Source organism: Mustela putorius, unplaced genomic scaffold (genome assembly GCF_011764305.1).
Source record: "Mustela putorius furo isolate JIRA1106 unplaced genomic scaffold, ASM1176430v1.1 tig00000592_pilon_pilon_pilon, whole genome shotgun sequence".
Lineage (NCBI taxonomy): Eukaryota > Metazoa > Chordata > Mammalia > Carnivora > Mustelidae > Mustela > Mustela putorius.
This window is the reverse complement of record NW_025421426.1, coordinates 12,068,690-12,088,595: the sequence shown is the minus strand read 5'-3', so window position 1 is coordinate 12,088,595 and position 19,906 is coordinate 12,068,690. Positions and strand designations below refer to the sequence as shown.

Here is a 19,906-nt window from a genome sequence, read left to right as displayed (position 1 = left end):
ACTAGATGCTCTTTGAGAACTGGATTAGCCAGATCCTTGTCCAAAAGGAGGTTCTGGGTCTACCTACACGTGGAAGGTTCCAGGTGGTTTTCATCCTAGTTCTTTCCATCGGCTAAGGACAAAAACAGCCTCGGGTCAGCCAGCCTAGGTTTGGAGGTGGGGCTGGGTGTGTCTGAGATGGTCTATCCTGAAATGATAGGTCTCTGGGCAAGACACTGCCGAACGGGAGAGAAGAGCTGGAGGGTTCCTGGCAGGTCATCGCTCAGTGTCTCCTTTCCGGTGCTCCGTAATTCATGTGCATGGAAACACCCCTCCAACTATTTACAGAAAGTCCCATAGGGAATCTGCCCGATTCGGAACTCCTGGGCGTGTTGCCAACAGCAACTAATGATTTTATGTAATGGCCTGTGTCTAAAGAACATCTGGATGGAAACCAAGGCTCTCGGTTTCCCAGATGTTTTATCTACGGGACACCCAACAAGCAGCTGTTTCAGGTACAGACAGCTGCCCTCCGTTCGCTGGCCAGCGCCCACATTTTGATGTCTGTTGTGTCTCTGGCCTCCAAGGACACCGCCGTCCCTGTTGATAGGAGGACATGCCTGTGCTTTCCTTTGGTTCAAACTGTGGGTCACCTTGGCGAGGGGGACCTGGATACAAAGGTACTCCTTCCTAAAAGCAGGCTAAAAAACAATCACCTGTGGGAGGAGGAGGGAACCCCCCACACACAGAAGGAGGGTTTAGTACTTTTTTGAAGCAAGAATGGCAGAGTCCAAGAGGAAGAGGTGAGTGGGCACAGGTGTCCCAGGGCCTGGTAGAGTGATACCTTGGATGGGTGTGCCTGTGTGCCAAAGGGGAGGCCCCCTGAGTGTGTGGAAGCGAGCTGGATGGGGGGCAGGGGCTCGGTGGCAGGGAACCCGTTGCCAGGGTCCGGGATATGGGCAGAAACAGCTTGGTTTGGCTGACTGCGCTCATCTAGGTGACACGGACACCTCATGGCATCTTTCCGGTGCCTGGTTTGGGATCTGCATCCTTGGGGAAGAAAGGATTGTGATAGGTGGTGGCCTTAAGCTGTGGGTGTGCATGTCTCTCTGGTTTTCCTGACAGGTGCATGCACCCCTTGCTTGAAAGAAGGAACAGTAAGTTTGTTTTGTAAAGACAACTCGATTCTGAGGTTAGGAAGGTATGGCTAGAGTCTCCACTGGCTCCAGAAATATTTACTCTGCAGAGGAAAGATCACGGTGTGTTCTTCTTTGGGAAATAATTCAAGGATCTGGTCGGTGGAAGCCACTTCACCCCAGCTTTCTTGTGATTAACAGGACACATAGTGCCTCCTCTGGGGGAGTGGGGCTGACCCCCCTATCGGGAGTGCTGGGGAGCGGCCGGTCTACCCCTGATGTTTGCGAAAGGCCTCCTGGTTTTGCTTTAATAACGTCACATAACCTTAGTTCAGGGCAACAAATGGGCAACCCCAGTCCATGAAAGATTGTAATTCCTCGAATACACACCCCTTGACTTTTTTAAAAATAATTTTAAAATTTTTAAAATAAACATATAATGTATTATTAGCCCCAGGTTTACAGGCCTGTGAATCTCCAGGTTTACACACTTCACAGCACTCACCATAACACATACCCTCCCCAATGTCCATAACCCACCACCCTCTCCCTTACCCCCTCCCCCAGGCAACTGTCAGTTTGTTTTGTGAAATTAAGAGTCTCTTATGGTTTGTCTCCCTCCCAATCCCATCTTGTTTCATTTATTCTTTTCCTACCCCCCACACCCCCAACGTTGCATCTCCACTTCCTCATATCCGGGAGATCATATGATAGTTGTCTTTCTCTGATTGACTTATTTCGCTAAGCATGATACGCTCTAGTTCCGTCCACGTCGTCACAAATGGCAAGATTTCATTTCTTTTGATGGCTGCATAGTATTCCATTGTATATATATACCACATCTTCTTTATCCATTCATCTCTTGATAGACATCTAGGTTCTTTCCATGGTTTGGCTATTGTGGACATTGCTGCTATAAACATTTGGGTGTATGTGCCCCTTCGGATCACTACATTTGTATCTTTAGGGTAAATACCCAGTAGTGCAGTTGCTGGGTCTTAGGGTAGCTCTATTTTCAACTTTTTGAGGAACCTCCATGCTGTTTTCCAGAGTGGCTGCACCAGCTTGCATTCCCACCAACAGTGTAGGAGGGTTCCCCTTTCTCCACATCCTCGCCAGCATCTGTCATTTCCTGACTTGTTCATTTTAGCCATTCTGACTGGACACACCCCTTGACTTTTAAGGAATATTGCGATGTGGTATAGCCAGGCATGCCTATGGCCAGTGGCATCCCCCAGGACAGACACCGGTCACCCCCCCACCCCCACCAGAGAGCCCTCCGCAGTACTCACAGGCAGTGGACCACAGTGCGCCCCTCCCTCCCGTCGTACTGCTCCTGCCACTTCTCCAGCCGTCGGACCACTTTGAGCAGAGAGCGCTTGGAGGGGGGTGTGTCCCGGTAGGCCGGCCAGCCGATGTACTGCAGGTGCTGGACTATCCGGTACCCATCCTGAGGCTGAGAACAGAGAGGCCGTCAGGGCAGTTCTTCCAGGGACACAAGCCCTTCACAGGGCCCCGGGCTTGCAGCACCAGAGCGGGAGACAGACCGAATGGGGTCGAGGCTGCACCGTCATGGGGACACACTCCTCTTTCTCCTTTTGTGCATATGGATTCTCCTGCCACGACGTCCCTGCACCTCCTTTCTCCCTGGAAAACTACTGGCTTCCAAAACCCAAATGTCCCTTTCTCTAGGAAGAGCCTTCCCTGACTCTACTGGGCAGAATTCTTCTCTCCCCCCGAGGTTCATGTGCCAAAACATAGATCACCTTCCCACCGGACAGGGAACTGAGGGTAGAGATGGAGTTCTGGGACCCTGGGAAGCCCAGTAAATGGTAAAGACCGAAGCCATCTTCAGCCATTTCACAGACGTCTGATCTGCTCCCGCCCACTCAATACTCCTCCACCCAGCTGGTAAAGTCCCCCCGGAAGCAACTAATCATCTTCCACCTTGGTGTTCTCAGAGTCTAGCCCAAAGCTTCCTGGATCCCATCAAAGACCCTGTCAACTCCTGCCAAAACAGGACAGCAGTGGGGAAGCACCGAATTCTGAGAAGTTTTGACCACAAGGCAGCCCATGTGTTAGGGAAGAGGCAGATGGCCGGCTGGAGGCCTCCCCGTGGGTCTCTGAGTGTCAGAGCCATTGCTGGGTCTGAAGCCACAGTCAGCAGAGGCATCGTTTCCCTGAGGACGGGATGATCCGGAGAGCACAGCACAGCCTCCTGGCTGGACACTTACCCGGGCCATGTTACAGATGCGGAATATTCTGTGGATGATGTCCTCGTCGATGTCTGCGGACACGAACTCCACCTGGATGGGCCCGTAGCACCCAGACGTCTTCTCAGGCCAGTACTGCATACAGAGCTGGGGCAGGAGAGAGGTCAGAGAGAGAAAAAGAGAGGCTGAGGGAGGCATGGGAGCCGCCGGGCTAATTAATCACCAGGCCCCTTCTTACTGCCTGCAGAACATGCTGGCTAGGAAGGAACAGTAGTAGGGGGAGAAGTTGACCCTGCTCCCTTTCGGGAGCAGCCACCCATGTCTGTTGTTGAAAAGTAAAAGCTCTAGACACAGAAACATTGCACTTATAAAATATTTGCTCTGCTGATTCCAAACCATTTGTTAGGGTCGCTGGGCCTCAGTTTCCTCCTCTGTAAAGCAAGGGGGAATAATACCTCCCTTGAAATACTGGCAGGATTGGAACAAGTACAGTCTCTATTTCAACGCAAAGCAAAGCAAACTTCCCCATTCTGGAAAAACCTTCCCAGTGTCCCTCTTATCGTTAGATCCTCAGTAGCTTAAACACACAGGCCGTGGCATCAGACTGGTTTGGGTCCCTATCCTGGCTCTGCTGCTCGCTTGCTGTGGTCCAGGCCTGTTTTCTCCCACGGAAGATCAGGTGACATGGTGCTGAGAGATCCTGCCTGTGATCTTTCCTATTTTTCTGGAATTGGATTTAGGACTTATCCTTGAGAGAAAAAGGCAATGGTTGCCCTCTGGCCAAAGATAGTAGTTTTCAGCCAGAGGTGGTTTTGCCAGCCAGGGGACATTTGGCAACGTCAGGAGACATTTCTGAAAGTCACACCTGGTGGATGCTGTGGGCCTCCAGCACGTAGAGGCCAGGATGCTAACAGCCATCCTACAGGGCATACTTCTCAGAGAGCAGTCCAGCCCCAAAAGAGAAATAGAGCAAAGAGAAACCCTGGCTTAAGATCCTAATTTGTTTCCCACATTTATACCGCCATCAAGGAGAGAGTAATTTATTCCCCTGTATATGTTCGAGCCATTAGATGACTTCAGTTGGGGAAAGAATATTCAGGTAGGTGGCACGGGTTGTGGCTCAGAGAGGGGCAAAGCACGCTTCTGCAAATCCCCTGTTTTGAAGGGGGCACGGAGATGGACCCTGTGCAGGTCTGTAGGCCCCAGAGTTGGGGCACGCAGGGGAGCTAAGACTGCAGCTGCGGGTTTGCTGGGGACCGCCCTGGTGTGGACAAAGAGGCCATCTGTTCGACCATTGGGAAGTTACTGCAAAATGTACCTGAGACTCAGGAAGACCCACTAAGGCTCCTGAATGCAGCTTGGGATCAAGTCTTTCATCTGAGCTTGCAGAAAGGAGCTAGACTGATGGGTGACCCATGGCCATGGTGGTTCCCTGGATGCAGGATCTTCACAAAAATGATCTTTCTCCCTCTTGTTGAGAGAGCACAGCCAACTCTCCCTGGACAGTCACGTGCAAAAACATCTTTAATTCCAGCCTTCCTCTAGAACCAGAACCAGAGTGGAAAAGCAGGAGGGAAGGAGGATATAGGAGAGAGAAAAGAACCCAAATTCCAGCTCTGGAATAACAAGTTCACATGATGGCTTACAGGGTAAGCCTGACCCGTTGGCTGATTTTGCAAATACAGTTTGACTGAAATACAGCCACAGTTTAATTTATGTATTGTCTGTGGCTGCTTTCAAACTACAATGGCAGATTCGAGTAACTGAGAATACCCCGCATAACCCAAAGTTGCCCACAAAACCGAAAATATGTCCTGTCTGGTCCTTTACAGAGAAAAGTTTGCCAGCCCTTGACCTACAGAGTTGTTCTAAGGATAAAGGAGATGATACATGTGAAGAAACCCTTCGTCCAGTGCCAGGCACGGAATAAGGATCCGCTGAATTCCAGTAATTCACATTATTCTGGAACCTATCAGTGTCCAGCACACATGACTGCCATGATGGTAGTAGCTAACATATACATCAGAAGGATTCTTCTAATCATTCCTCTTAAATAGCAAAGATGTGCAAGGCTAGGTTTCCTAATGCAGGGGTGCCTTGCTTCCCCATGTCCATCATGGGTTAATTGAGCACATTGAGAAAGGAGCTGGGTCGGTGTGTGGTGGGGGTGCTGGACAGTTATCGGCTGAGCTGTGCAATAACGACAAACCCACAATCTGAACTTCATTTCTCTTTGCCTTTGGCTCTTCTGGCTTGCAACCTTCCCAGTAATGAGGGACTGGTAGAGATTAGTCGGTGGTGTGCCAAAGAAATCAGAATTCATCAGAACTGCCCATTAAAAAAATAATAGCCTTTATCACCTGCGTTGAATTGAGCTTTGCCAGAGGTTGGCTGTGATCCTGACATGAGGTACGTGGGTCACAGGCATCAGGGAAAAAGTCTATTACCCCCAATATTTTCAGTCCAGAGAGAAGGCGGAATGATTTGTCTCTTTTAATAAGATTTCCAGACCAATTTCTCAAGCTAATAGGTTCTACTATGCCTCAAACAAGACTCCTATATTTCCGGACACTTTTCTGCATTTGATTTTCCAGGTCACTCTCCCGTGATGTCCAGAGGGCTGGGGAAGGGTGCAGAGTCCTTCTAAATCCTAAATCAGAGCCATCCTCTCACTTGAATTCTCTGATTCATGAGATTGGACCAGCAGCAGCGGCAGCAGCACAGTCACATCCAGCCCAGTGATATATGGGCAGATGGGCTGTTTGCACCGCCAAGCATCATCAGGTCCCCCCATAGCCATGGATGTCCTACATAGTCCAGGTATGGGAAACAGGAGAAAGATGGGAAAAGCCAGTGTTCTGTTCCCAGTTATCCTTCAGGGCTCAGAGATGATTCTCACCAATAAGAAATATCCTCTGTGGTTTAGCTCAAGGCTCTCCTGTTGCCCAAGTACTGGGTGGGTGCTGTGTCCGTAGAGTAGCTAAATGTAGTGGGGCTCCCTCTTGAAGCACCCTGGGTTCAGATCCCAGCTCCGGTGCCTTTCAGCAGAGTGACTTGGCCAAATCTTTTTTTTTAATTTAAATTTTTAAATTATTTTATAAACATATAATGTATTATTAGCCCCAGGTTTACAGGTCTGTGAATCGCCAGGTTTACATACTTCACAGCACTCACCATAACACATACCCTCCCCAATGTCCATAACCCCACCCCCCTCTCCCTAACTCCCTACCCCCAGCCCCCCTCAGTTTGTTTTGTGACATTAAGAGTCTTTTATGGTTTGTCTCCCTCCCGATCCCATCTTGTTTCATTTATTCTTTTCCTGCCCCCCAAACTCCCAACATTGCATCTCTACTTCCTCATATCAGGGGGATCATATGATAATTGTCTTTCCCCGATTGACTTATTTTGCTCAGCATAATACCCTCTAGTTCCATCCACGTCATCGCAAATGGACTCGGCCAAATCTTATAGCTTCTCTGGGTTATGAGTGGTTGGGAATCTTTTTATTTTTTTTTTAATTTTTTATTTTTTATAAACATATATTTTTATCCCCAGGGGTACAGGTCTGTGAATCACCAGGTTTACACACTTCACAGCACTCACCAAATCACATACCCTCCCCAATGTCCATAATCCCACCCCCTTCTCCCAAACCCCCTCCCCCCGGCAACCCTCAGTTTGTTTTGTGAGATTAAGAGTCACTTATGGTTTGTCTCCCTCCCAATCCCATCTTGTTTCATTTATTCTTCTACCCACTTAAGCCTCCATGTTGCATCACCACTTCCTCATATCAGGGAGATCATATGATAGTTGTCTTTCTCTGCTTGACTTATTTCGCTAAGCATGATACGCTCTAGTTCCATCCATGTTGTTGCAAATGGCAAGATTTCATTTCTTTTGATGGCTGCATAGTATTCCATTGTGTATATATACCACATCTTCTTGATCCATTCATCTGTTGATGGACATCTAGGTTCTTTCCATAGTTTGGCTATTGTGGACAGAGCTTCTTTAATGGTCATGATCTCTTTTAGTTTTGTTTGTCTTGGAAACTATCTCTTCTATTCTGAATGATAGCCTTGCTGGATAGAATATTCTTTGTTGTAGGCTCTTCCCATTCAGCACTTTGAATTTATCATGCCACTGCTTTCATGCTTGCAGAGTTTCTGCTGAAAAAACTGCTGATGGCCTTTTGGGTTTTTCTTTGTATGTAACTGTCTTTTTTTGCTTTATTTGTAACATTTTTCCTTCGTGACCGTATTTTTGCTATTTAAATCATAATACATCTTGGTGTACATCTGCTTTTGTTAATTTTAATGGGAGTTCTCTGTACCTCCAGATCTGGATATCTGTTTCCTTACCCAGACTGGGGAAGTTTCCAGCGATTACTTCAAATAAATTTTCTGCTCCCCATTCTCTCTTCTGAATGTTATCATGTTTGATGGAGTCAGCTCACTAAGTTTTCACCTTTTGCATAACTCTTTTTTTTCTCTTTTGTTCAGTTTGATTATTTTCCAATAATCTGTCTTCTAAGTCAGTAATTCATTTCTCTGCTTCTTCTATCCTTATATTTATTCCATCGAACATGTTTCTCATTCCATTTATTTAGTCCTTTATCTCTGTTATGTTACTCCTTACCTTTTGTTAAATATTCCAGTGATGTCCTCCCTTCTTTTCTCAAGTCCAGTGAGTATCCTTTTGATCATCACTTTAAATTTTCTATCAGGCATGTTTCTTATATCTGTTTTGCTTAGATCTCTGGCTGTGGCCTTGCCCTGTTCTTTCATTTGGGATAAATTTCTGTGTCTCCTCATTTTGTCTGCCTCTTTGTGTCTGTTTCTCCTTGTTAAGGAAGTCAGCTGTGTCTTCTGTTCTTAGAAGTAGTGATATTATGAAGAAGAGGTCCTGGAATGCCCTGCAGTGCAATGTCCCCTTTTCACCAGAACCTGGCACTTAAGCAGACTTTCCTATATTTGTTGCTTGTACCCCGCTGTTCTGAGTCACCTTTCCTTTTAGTGCAGTTGTCTGTGCTGACTCTCTCCTTGTTCTGGTCTATTCTTATTCTCTGGTGTTAGCTCCAAGGGGGCGTGCTGCTGGGGAACTTGGGAGTGGGCCAGTGGTAATAGCAAAATTTTTGCTGGGCCACCAGTCATATGCTGGATCTCCTGAAATGCTGTGGCAGCTTGGGGGTGCATGCTGGGGCCAGGAGGGCCCATGTGCCAGGGTTTCTGGGTGTGTCAGGCTGGGAGTGGTGCATGAAGGTGGCTGGTAGCGGCTGGGCCTGATGCATGGATAGTGGTTGTGGGTGTGCAGGAGGACATGGCATGCGACGGTTGCTGGTTATGGCACAGAGTGGCAGCTGGGGACACAGTGATGTGCCTGGCCCACTGAGGCTGCTGTGCATCTATCGGTTGGTTAGGACACAGGTGCAGCTTTAACAAAATTTGTCTAGGGCAGAGAGGACAGCAGGTTTGGATTTGGTGAGTCCTCAGGAGAACTCTGGGGTGTGGCGCATGAGCAGCAGGTCAGGCAGAACTGTCTCTGTAGCCCTGCTTCTCACAGGTGGCTCTGTGTTTATGCTGGGGGGTGGGGGGGGCGGGCGGGGGCAGCACATGGTGCCTGTCAGGTCCCTCACTTTCAGAGAAGTCCCACAGTACACTCCAAAATCAGTATGAACAGACCTGTTTCCCATTTGCCCTGGTCTTGTATAAATTGTCACTTTAACTTGCCTTTCTGGGCAGGCTGCTGTCTCTTTAAGGGTGGTGACCCAGCTTTCACTTGCCCTCCTGGCTTGTCTAGGGCTCAGTCAGCTGACTTTTAAAGCTCAAAGAATTCAGCCTCTCTGGTTTTTATTTTTAAACACACACACACACACACACACACACACACACGTATTTTATGATCTCAGGACCATGAAGTCATGACCTGAGCTGAAATCAAGAGTCAGATGCTTAACCAATGGAGCCACCCAGGCGACCCAGACCCCTCTGGTTTTTAAAGCCAAATGTAATGGAAATTAGTCTTCCGTGGGTGAGTTCCCTAGTGCAAAGGCTCATTTCTTTGCTCTCCACACATGCAGCTCCCTCGATCCTGAGGGCCACACTCCTTTGCCTTTCTGACCTTCCTAACTTTTCAGATGCAGTTTCTTGTCTATATTTAGGTGTGAAGCTCTGCCAATCTTTGGATCACTGTCTGATTTGTTGATTTGGGATGTGGAAGATACCTAGTTGAAAGTGTGGGAACATGGGGCGCCTGGGTGGCTCAGTGGGTTACAGCCTCTGCCTTCAGCTCAGGTCATGATCCCAGGGTCCTGGGATCGAGCCCCACATCGGGTTCTCTCCTTGGTGGAGAGCCTGCTTCCTCTTCTCTCCCTGCCTGCCTCTCTGCCTACTTGTGCTTTCTGTCAAATAAATAAATAAAATCTTAAAAATGAAAAAAAAATGTGGAACAGGGTGATCTCAGGATCCCCCTACTCTGCCATCTTCCCTAGGAGACCTGTGGTTTCTTAAGGCCCTGGAAAATGGCAGGGGTTCAAGAAGGCCCACTTGCCTCTGAGACCATGAGAACACAGCTGACCTGGGCTTACAGGCACACTCAATGCAACTCTGGCATTTTTTTTTTTTTTTAACTAGTTGAAAACATTTTGAAGTGGCTTTCCTCCAAGAATAGGTTCCAGTCCTCTAGTCTAGAGTCTGGATCAGTGGCCTTTTCCCACTTCATGTCCTGGCACCCATCCCCCTTTCTTCCCCAACAGTCTGAGAGGGACAGTGTTGCCACCTCGAAGGGAAGGCTTCACCACTGCAGACACACATGGCGAGTGCTGCTGATCACATCTGGGAGGGGAAGCCAGTCCATTTGCTACATCTGATTTAGAAATGCCCGCACTTCTGCCAGAAAAGCAGAGGGGCCTTTGCTATTTATTGTCAGACCAAGTTAAACCAAGCGTGTGTGGCTAGCCCTGGAACAGATGCCATACATTACTCCACCTAGTGCTCTCCATAGCTGTTTGGGCCGTGAAAAGATGTCCTTTGGGAGTGCAAATTCACACGTGAGATATAACAAATGTGGAGTAGCCTCACTGTTGAACGTCATTTTCTTGCTGATGGAATCAGAAAGCCTGTTAGTCACTGGAATAAATGTGCTCTGATGAGTTGAATGAAAACTAGCATATGGGCCTACTTTTGGAATAAACCATTCAAAAGCACATTTCAGTGTACCTTAGTTATGCCTTTTGTTAATTAAACGATACTTTCATAGAATGGAAAGGCCAAGTAATATCACAGCTTCAGAAATGGAAGACTATACTTATTAAGGTTCATAGTAGGAGAAATCAGTCCTGGGCCACTTAGAGGTAAAGCTGAATTAGTATTTATAAGGGAAAAATATGAAAGTCACTTAAACTGGTTTCAAAATTTAGATCAGTGATTATAAAATTCCTTTATTTCTAAAATTTATTTATTTGACACAGAGAGAGTAGGCACAAGTAGGAGGAATAGCATGGCAGAAGAAGAGGAAGAAGCAGACTCCCCACTGAGCAGAGAGCCCAACATGGGGCTCAATTCCAGGACCCTGGGATCATGACCTGAGCCTAAGGCAGATGCTTAACTGACCCAGGTACCCTGATATAAAATTCCTTTAAATTCTATAAATTGGGGCACCTGAGTGGCTCAGTGGGTTAAGCCTCTGCCTTCAGCTCAGGTCATGATCTCAGGGTCCTGGGATCGAGTCCTGCATCGGGCTCTCTGATCAGCAGGGAGCCTGCTTCCCTCTCTCTCTCTCTGCCTCTCTGCCTACTTGAGACCACTCTCTCTGTCAAATAAATAAAAATATTAAAAAAAAAACCCATAATTGGCCAGCTAAGGAAGAGAGATTGAGGGCGAGGTGGCAGGTACAGAGCAAGGGGCTGAGAGCAAAAGGCACATGGCTGGTGGTCAAAACACATCTTTCTCAATTCTGCCTCTCAACAGCCCCACAGGGTGAAAAATGCTGTTGCTATTGTAGTGGGTGAACTTAGGATTGTTGCTTTGGAGTCTGTTTCTAGGGAGGAAGGATAGGAGTTTAGAAGAATATCTACAAAGGACAGTAGAATGGATGGATGGCAAAGTCTCAGGGCAGGCGTGAGAAACAGAGCTCAGGAAGGACTTCTGGGGAAGATGGTGTAAGAGGAGAACCCTAAGCTCACTTCATCCCGGGGATACAACAAGCTAATGCTCCTATCCGTGCACATAATGCAGGAAACAACCTGAAGACTGGCAGAACAAACTCCATAACTAAATGTAGAGAAGAGGTCACAGGAAGAGGGTAGGAAGGGTGCAATTAAAGGGATTTATAGGTCAACCCTGGGAGGGAGCTGTGGGTGAAGAGAGGGGAGAGAAACTGACTATCCCAACAGGATAGTCAGGGGGAAGATGAATCCCCATAGCATCTGGCTGTGAAACCAAACTGAATTTTCTGAGTTCTTACAACTGGGGGACTTTAAGCCTGGAATTTTAAAAAATCAGCAGGCTTGGTGCTGGGGAGGCCTGGAGGGCATTAGGAAACTGAGTCCCCAGGCTCAAACAGACAGCACAACAGACAGCCCACAGAGATCCTGCCTGGAAGCAGCAGTCTGAAAATGCCAGGCACTTATGGGTTGGAGTGTTATTTACTCATCTCAGAGCACATCCCAGCGAGGTGGGGCTCGCAGGGAGATCCCTCCAGGAACAAAGGGGTTGGCAGGTGCCATTACCCCCCACCCCCAGCATAAACACATGGCCACCTGTGGGAACCAGCACAGCACCCACATGAACTACTTAACTTGCTTACACCAAGTCCTGCTCCCCTGTGCTTTGGTAGATCAGCCCTTTTCAGTCATGTCTGCCTGAGTCCTGATGCTATGGGGTTCCTGCCTGAGAAGACCCTGTAAATCTTGTCAACACCATGTCTTCTAGATGTGTGCTTTGCAGGGCCTCAGTCTTGGCAGCAATGGTGGCAGCTGGTCACCTCCCGCAGAGGACACATGCACCTACTTAAAACTGTATGCCCCACCCATGCACATATTATAACAGCCCCAGGCACCCTGGTCTCAGCAGCATGGCCTATGCCCATTGGAAAAGAACCAGTGCCCACAACTTGTGAGTACTGTGTGCCCTGCCTGTGCATGCTTTGTGGATTGGCCCCAGCTGGCCCAAGTCTTAGCAGAGGAGTCACATTCCCTCTGGCAAAGGACCAGGGCTACCTTGTTAAAAGTGCTCGCCCTGCCCACTACTTTCAAGGCCAAGAGACATAGCTGACTTTCCCAACACAGAAAAATAGACATAAAGAGGTAGACAAAATTAGGAAACAGAGGAATATGAAAAAGCAGGACTAAACCACAGAAAGAGACCTAAGTGAAACAGAGATAGGTAGTATGCCTGATTGAGAATTTGAACTAATGGTCATAAAGATACTCACTGGACTTAAGAGTGGAGGACATCTGTGAGACCCTTAATAATGAGATAACAAAGAGAACCAATCAGAAGTGAAGGACACAATAAATGAAACTAAATATACGAGATGGAATAAATACAGGCTAGAGGAAGCAGAAGAATGACTTAGTGGCCTGGAGGACAGAGTCATGGAAAGTAATCAAGCTGAGCAGGTGGGAGAAAAAAATTATACAATACAAAAATAGATGTAGGGAACTCAGAAACTTCATCAAGCTTAATAACAGGTACCACAGAAAAAGAAAAAAGGGTGCAGAAAATTTATTCGAAGATATAATAGTTTAAAATGTCCCTCATCTGGGGAAACAAACAGATACCGAGACCAGGAGGCAGAGAGATCCCCCAACAAAATCAACCCAAGGAGAACCACACCAAGACCCTAGTAGTTAAGACAAAAAAAGTAGTGATAAAGAATTTTAAAGAAGCAAGGGAAAAGAAGTAACTTACAAGGGAAAACCCATAGGCTACCAGATTTTTGAACAGAAACTTAGCATGCCAGAAGGGAGTGGCATAATATATGCAAAAATCTTCAGCCCAGAATTCTCTATCCAGCAAAGTTGTCATTTGAGAGAAAGAAAGAGTCTCCCAGACAAACCAAAGCTAAGGAGTTCATGACCACTAAACCAGCTTTAAAGAAATGTTAAAGGAGACTCACTGAGTGGAAAGGAGAGACCATAAGTAAGAGTAAGAAAAGTAGGAAGCACAAAAGCAATAAAAATGAGTATATCTGTAAAAAATGCTGAGTGAAATAAGTCAAGCAGAGAGAGTCAATTATCATATGGTTTCACTTATTTGTGGAGCATAACAAATAGCATGGTGGACATGGGGAGTTAGGAGAAGGGAGTTGGGGTAAATTGGAAGGGGAGGTGAACCAGGAGAGACTATGGACTCTGAAAAACAATCTGAGGGGTTTGAAGGGGCGGGGGGTGGGAGGCTGGGGGAACCAGGTGGTGGGTATTCGAGAGGGCACGGATTGCATGGAGCACTGGGTGTGGTGCAAAAACAATGAATACTGTTATGCTGAAAATAAATAAAAAATAAATTAAAAAAAATCAAAGGCTCACAAAATGCAAAGATGTAAAGTAGGACACCATAACTTACAATGTGGGGGAGGAGAGGAGTAAAGAATGTGTTCAAACTAAACAACCATCACCTTAATATATAGACTGCTATATGTAGAAGATGTCATATATAATCCTAATGATAACCACAAATAAAAAATCAAAAAGCAATAATAGATACACAAAAAAAGAGAAGGGAATCTAAATATATCACTAAAGAAAGCAACTCATTGCAAGAAAAGAGAGCAAGGGAAGAAAAAAAAAAACAGAGACAATCTACAAAACCAACCACAAAGCAAATACACAATGGCAATAAATACATATATATATATCAATAATTACTTTGATTATAAATGGATTAATGCTCCAATCAAAAGACACAGGGTGATGGAATGGATAAGGAAAGAAGACCCATCTATATGCTGCCTACAAGAGACTCATTTTAGTCCTAAAGACACCTGTAGATTGAAAGTGAGGGGACGGAGAAACATCCATCATGCAAACTATATGTCAAAAGAAAGCCAGGGTAGCCATACTTATATCAGACAAAATACACTTCAAAACAAAGTAAAAAGAGACAAAGAGGAGCACTCTCTAATAATAAAGGGGACAATCCAACAAGAAGATAACAATTGTAAATATACATGCACCCACCATAGGACCACCCAAATACATAAAATAACAACAAACATAAAGGAGCTAATCGCTAATAATACAGTAATACTGAGGAATGTTAACACCCCATTTGTATCAATGGACAGATTAACCAAACCGAAAACAAGCAAATAATGGATTTGAATGATGCACTAGACCAGACAAATCTCATAGATACATTCAGAACGTTCCATTCTAACACAGCAGAATATACATTCTTTTCAAGTGCACATGGAACATTCTCCAGAAGAGATCACATACTAGCTCACAAAACAAGCCTCAACAAATTCAAAAAGATCAAAATCATACCATGCATCTTTTTTGACCACAATGCTATAAAACTAGAAGTCAACCACAAGTAAAAACCTGGAAAGATCACAAACACATGGAGGTTAAATAACATGCTACTAAACAGTGAATGGTTTAACCAAGAAATCAGAGAAGAAATCAAGAAGTACATGGAAACTAACAAAAATGAAAACATAACACCCCCAAACCCTTGGGATGCAGCAAAAATTATTCTAAGAGGGAAGTTTATGAAAATACAAACCTACCTCAAGAAGTAAGAAAAATCTCAAAGAAATAACCCAAACTTACAACCTAAAGGAGCTAGAAAAAGAAGAAAAAACATAATCCGATACTAGCAGAAGGAAGGAAATCATAATGTTTAGAGTGGAAATACGTGATCTAGAAAGTAAAAAAATGAAACCAGAAGCTGGTTCTTTGAAAAGATCAACAAAATTGATAAACATCTAGTTAGACTTATCAAAAGAAAAAAAAGATTACTCAAACAAAATTAGAAACAAAAGATGAGAAAGAACAACTGACACCCCAGAAATACAAAGGACTGTAAGAGAAAATTATGAAAAATTATATGCCAAAAATTGAACAATATAGAAAAAATGGATAAATTCCTAGAGGCTTGTAAACTACCAAAACTGAAGCAGGAACAAACAAAATTTGAGAGACCAATTACCAGCCGGAAAATTGAATCAGTAATCAAAAACTCCCGACAAACAAAAGCCCAGGACCACAAGCTTTCACAGTGAATTGTACCAAGCATTTCAGGAAAAGTTAATACCTATTCTCAAACTGTTCCCAAAAGTAGAAAAGGCAGGAAAACTTCCAAATTCATTCTATGAGGCCAGCATTACCCTGATACCAAAAGCAAAGGCACCACAAAAAAGAGAACTATAGGCTGATATCCCTGATTAACATAGATGCAAAAATCCTCGAAAAAATCCTAGCAAACTGAATTCAACAATATACTAAAAAAAAAAAAAAAGGGGGTGGCTTAATACTGCAAATCAATCAGTGTGATAAATCACATTAATAAAGAAGATAAGAACCATATGATTATTTAAATAGATGCAGAAAAAAAACATTTAATAAGGTACAATATCCATTCATGATAAAAGCCCACAACAAAGCAGATTTAGAGGGAACATATCTCAACATATTAAAGGCCTTATATGAAAAATCCATAGCTAACATCATCTTAAATGGGAAAAACCTGAGAGCTTATCCACTAAGTTCAGGAGCAAGACAAGGAGGTCCACTCTGACCACTTCCCCCCCGTCCACCCTCACTACTTTTATTCAGCAGAGTACTAGAAGTCCTAGCTACAACAATCAGACAAGAAAAATGAATAAAAGGCATCCAAATTGGTAAGGAAAAAGTAAAAATTTCACTATTTGCAGGTGACATAATCCTATATATAAGAAAAGCCAAAAGATTTTGCCATAAAAACTATTAGAACTAATGCTATACTGCTATGTGTTGGCTAATTGAATTTAAAAAGACTATTAGAACTGATAAATGAATTCAGTAAAGTCACAGGATACAAAATCAGTGGCAGAAATCCAGTGCATTTGTAGACACCAACAATGAAGCATCAGAAAGGCAAATTAAGGAAACAATCACATTTACCATTGCACCCAAAATAAGATGCCCAGAAAGGAACCTACCCAAAAAGGTGGAAGACGTACTCTGAAAATATACTATAAAATACTCATGAAAGAAATTGACACAAAGAAATGGAAACACATTCTGTGATCATGGACTGGAAAAACAAATATTGTTAAAATGTCTATAGTACCCAAAGAAATGTAACACATTTAATGCAATCCCTATCAAAATACCAATAGCAGTTTTCAGAGAAATAGAACAAGTAATCCCAATGTTTGTATGGAACCACAAAAGACCCTGAATAGCCAAAGTGATCTTGAAAAAGCAAAGCAAAGCCAGAGGCATCACAACTCCAGACTTCAGGTTATATTACACAACCATAGTCACCAAAACAGTATGGTAGTGGTACAAAAACAGACACATACATCAATGAAACAGAATAGAAGATCCAGAAATAGGCCCATGGTTATATCGTCAATTAATCTTCAACAAAGCAGGAAAGAACATCCAATGGCAAAAAGGCAGTCCTTTCAGAAATGCTATCAGGAAAACTGGACAACAACACGCAAGAAAACGAAACTGGACCCCTTTCTCACACCATAGACAAAAACTAACTTCAAATTTGATCAAAGATCTGAAAGTGAGACCTGAAACCATAAAAATCATGGAAGAGAACACAGGAAGTAATTTCTCTGACATCAACCATAACAGTATCTCTCTACATATGTCTCCTGATGTATGGGAAACAAAAGCAAAAATAAATCATTGACTACATCAAAATAAAGAGCTTCTATACAGCAAAGGAAGCAACCAACAGTCAGAACAACTGAAAGTCATGACTGATAAAAGGTTAGTGTCCAAAATATATTAAGAACTTATGCAACTCAACACCAAAAACATATAATCCAATGAAAAATGGGCAGAAGACATGAACAGACTTTTCTCCAAAGAAGACTTTCAGATGGCTAATGGACACACGAAAAGATGCTTAATATCACTCATCATCAGGGAAATGAAATAAAAAACCCAACAAGATATCACTTTACACCAGTCAAAATGGCCAAAACCAAAAACATCAGAAATAACAGGTGTTGGCAAGGATGTGGAGAAAAGGAACCCTCACGCACTACTGGTGGGAATGTAAATCGGTGCAGCCACTGTGGAAAATGGTATGGGGTTTCCTCAAAATGTTGAAAGTAGAACTACTCTATGATTCAGTAATTGCACTCTTGGGTATTTACCCAAAGAATACAAAATAAAATAATTCAAAGGGATACATGCACCTGATGTTTATTCTAGCATTAATTATATTAGTCAAATTATGGAAGCTGCCTACCTGTCCATCACAGATGCATGGATAAAGAAGCAGTATATATAAAGAATATTAGTCAGCCATAAAAAAGAACAAAATCTTTCCATTTGCAAAAACATGGATGAATCTAGAGAGTTTAATGCTAAGCAAAATAAGTCAGAGAAAGACAAATACCATATGATTTCATTTATATGTGGAATTTAAGTTACAAAACAAAGGAGCAACGGAGTAAAAAAGAGACAAACCAAAAAACAGATCCTTAACTATACAGAACAAAGTGATGGTTACCAGAGGGGAGGTGGATGGGGGTTGGGTGTAAAAGGTGAAGGGGACTGGGAGTGCACCTGCCTGATGGGCACTGAGTGACCTACAGTATTGCTGAACTGCTACATTATAAATACACATGAAACTAATTCAATAGTGTATGTTCACTCTATGTAACAGTACATTAAAATAAAAAAGAGAGTGCAACTGTACAGCTTAAGAAAGGCACAATTTTGGGTAGAAGGTGGCATCACTAAGGGAGGCATGGGAGGAGAGGTAGAGGTCGGAAGTGGCTTGGGCAACAGAGTGTAGGGGAGAGATGTGCTGCCACATGGCAGGGGTGAGGAGGCAAGGTGGGAGGGCTAAGAATGAGGATGTGCAATGTTCAATCTTTGGACGGGGGGGGGGCATTGCTGGAATTCCAATCCCACCTTGCCCCCAGAAGGCCTGAGCAGGAACTGGGAAGTGTGTATGCAAACAGGACTCCCTTGAAATTCCCAGAAATCTGTGGAATGGACAATGGACTTGGCCACAGGATGGGGAAGAGGAAGCAGAACCCATTTCAATGAAATCTTCAACGACAGAGTGAACTTGGCTGACTTCTGGGTTACATGAATTTAACAGATAATCATGTGAGACTTAGGACAAGTCATGAAACTGGCTTAAGGCACCAAGTCGGTGGCAGTGCTAGAACTTGAAGTCAGATTTCACGGCCCCAGACTACTCATTCTACCGTTACCCCCACTGACACAGAAACACAGCCCCTTGCAAAGTCAGACTTGAGGATCGCGGAAACAGAGACTTGAGTGTTCTGTGGGTTTGCCCGCAGGTTAGGCTGTGTTTTCACAAGCTGAGATAAAATGGGAATATCGATGCTTGCTATTTGTCTTGCAGGCATAATGACAAGAAAAGACATCCCTGAAACATCTCCCCTGCTTTTCTCCTGGGAGCATGATGAGCTTGCTTGCCTTTCTCACTTCTGGAAGCTCCATGGGAACGCCCTGTTCTTGGTCTCACCATCCCTCACCTTTCTACCTGGCCTACCATCATCTGAACTCTCTGACTTTCCATGGTGGGAGCCTCAGAACTGGGCGACTCAGTTTTTATAGAGCTCTTATTTGTTTTAAACCAAAGAACATCCCTTCCTGCTCCATATATCCAGGTACCAGTCAGGGATTTATCAGGCACGGAGGCCCTGGAAATCCTATTGTTTAAGTGGTGACCCAAATCTTCACAATTCCTGGTAGAGGGCCTTGGGTCTAAGTCAGTGGTGGGTTATGGGGCTTTAGATAAATCCTTTTCCCCACCTGGACCTCATCTTCCTGATGTGCAAAGTGAGGGGAAATGGACGTCAGGCAGATCAGTAATTTCCAAAGTGAGGCCCAAAAAGTTGGCAGGAGAAGCCAATGAGATCTCTCCACAGTCTTTGAAAGCCTAAGGAGATCATGTTGTCTTGGAGTGGAGGACCTTGAAGCTCTGGCTTTGGGCTGGAATGAGACCATCTCGTGTTAGCTCTGTCTGCCAACTGGAAATTCACTGGGGTAGTTACATTCATGGAAAAATATCCGAGTAAAACGAACAAATGATTAATTAAATACAGAAAACAAAAGCTTCTAAAATAGCAGGTCTATGGAGGAAAGGCCAGGGAAATATCAAAGGTGTTTGGAGAACATATAGCTGATAAAATCTCAAAGATGTAAGCACAATAATGTGTTCTCTCACGAATGAGTGACAAGTGAAACACTGAGAAGCTCCGGGATGCTGCAGGTGTAGGCAGTGTAATCAATGAGTGGGGTAGCCAAGAATCCTAAACACATAGGACTCTCTGTGTGGAGACAACCAAAGTGATACTGGGTCTCATTGACCCTAAACCCAATTCCAGGCTGGTGGGGTGATGTGCGGTGGTCCTCTC

The 19,906-nt window shown here is 44.5% G+C and overlaps 1 protein-coding gene and 1 long non-coding RNA gene across 18 annotated transcripts in view; one reads left to right on the top strand and one right to left on the bottom strand.

The window, feature by feature from the left end:
- The window catches only part of PTPRT (protein tyrosine phosphatase receptor type T), a 1,056,651-nt gene that overhangs the window by 1,260 nt on the left and 1,035,485 nt on the right, over nucleotides 1-19,906 (bottom strand). For all 12 annotated transcript variants that reach the window (XM_045082202.1, XM_045082207.1, XM_045082203.1 and 9 more), the window contains 2 exons: nucleotides 3,350-3,475; nucleotides 2,408-2,571 (listed from right to left, as the gene is read on the bottom strand). In XM_045082202.1, coding sequence (XP_044938137.1) covers nucleotides 2,408-2,571; nucleotides 3,350-3,475 — 290 coding nt within the window. The remainder of the gene's footprint in view (nucleotides 1-2,407; nucleotides 2,572-3,349; nucleotides 3,476-19,906) is intronic.
- The window catches only part of LOC106005272, a 198,836-nt gene that overhangs the window by 138,158 nt on the left and 40,772 nt on the right, over nucleotides 1-19,906 (top strand). Inside the window, exon 6 of one of the 6 annotated variants that reach the window (XR_006607377.1) lies at nucleotides 200-1,561. The exons of the other annotated variants lie outside the window; for them this stretch is intronic. This is a non-coding gene — a long non-coding RNA (uncharacterized LOC106005272). Of the gene's footprint in view, nucleotides 1-199; nucleotides 1,562-19,906 lie in introns of those variants that run through there. 6 annotated transcript variants of the gene reach the window in all.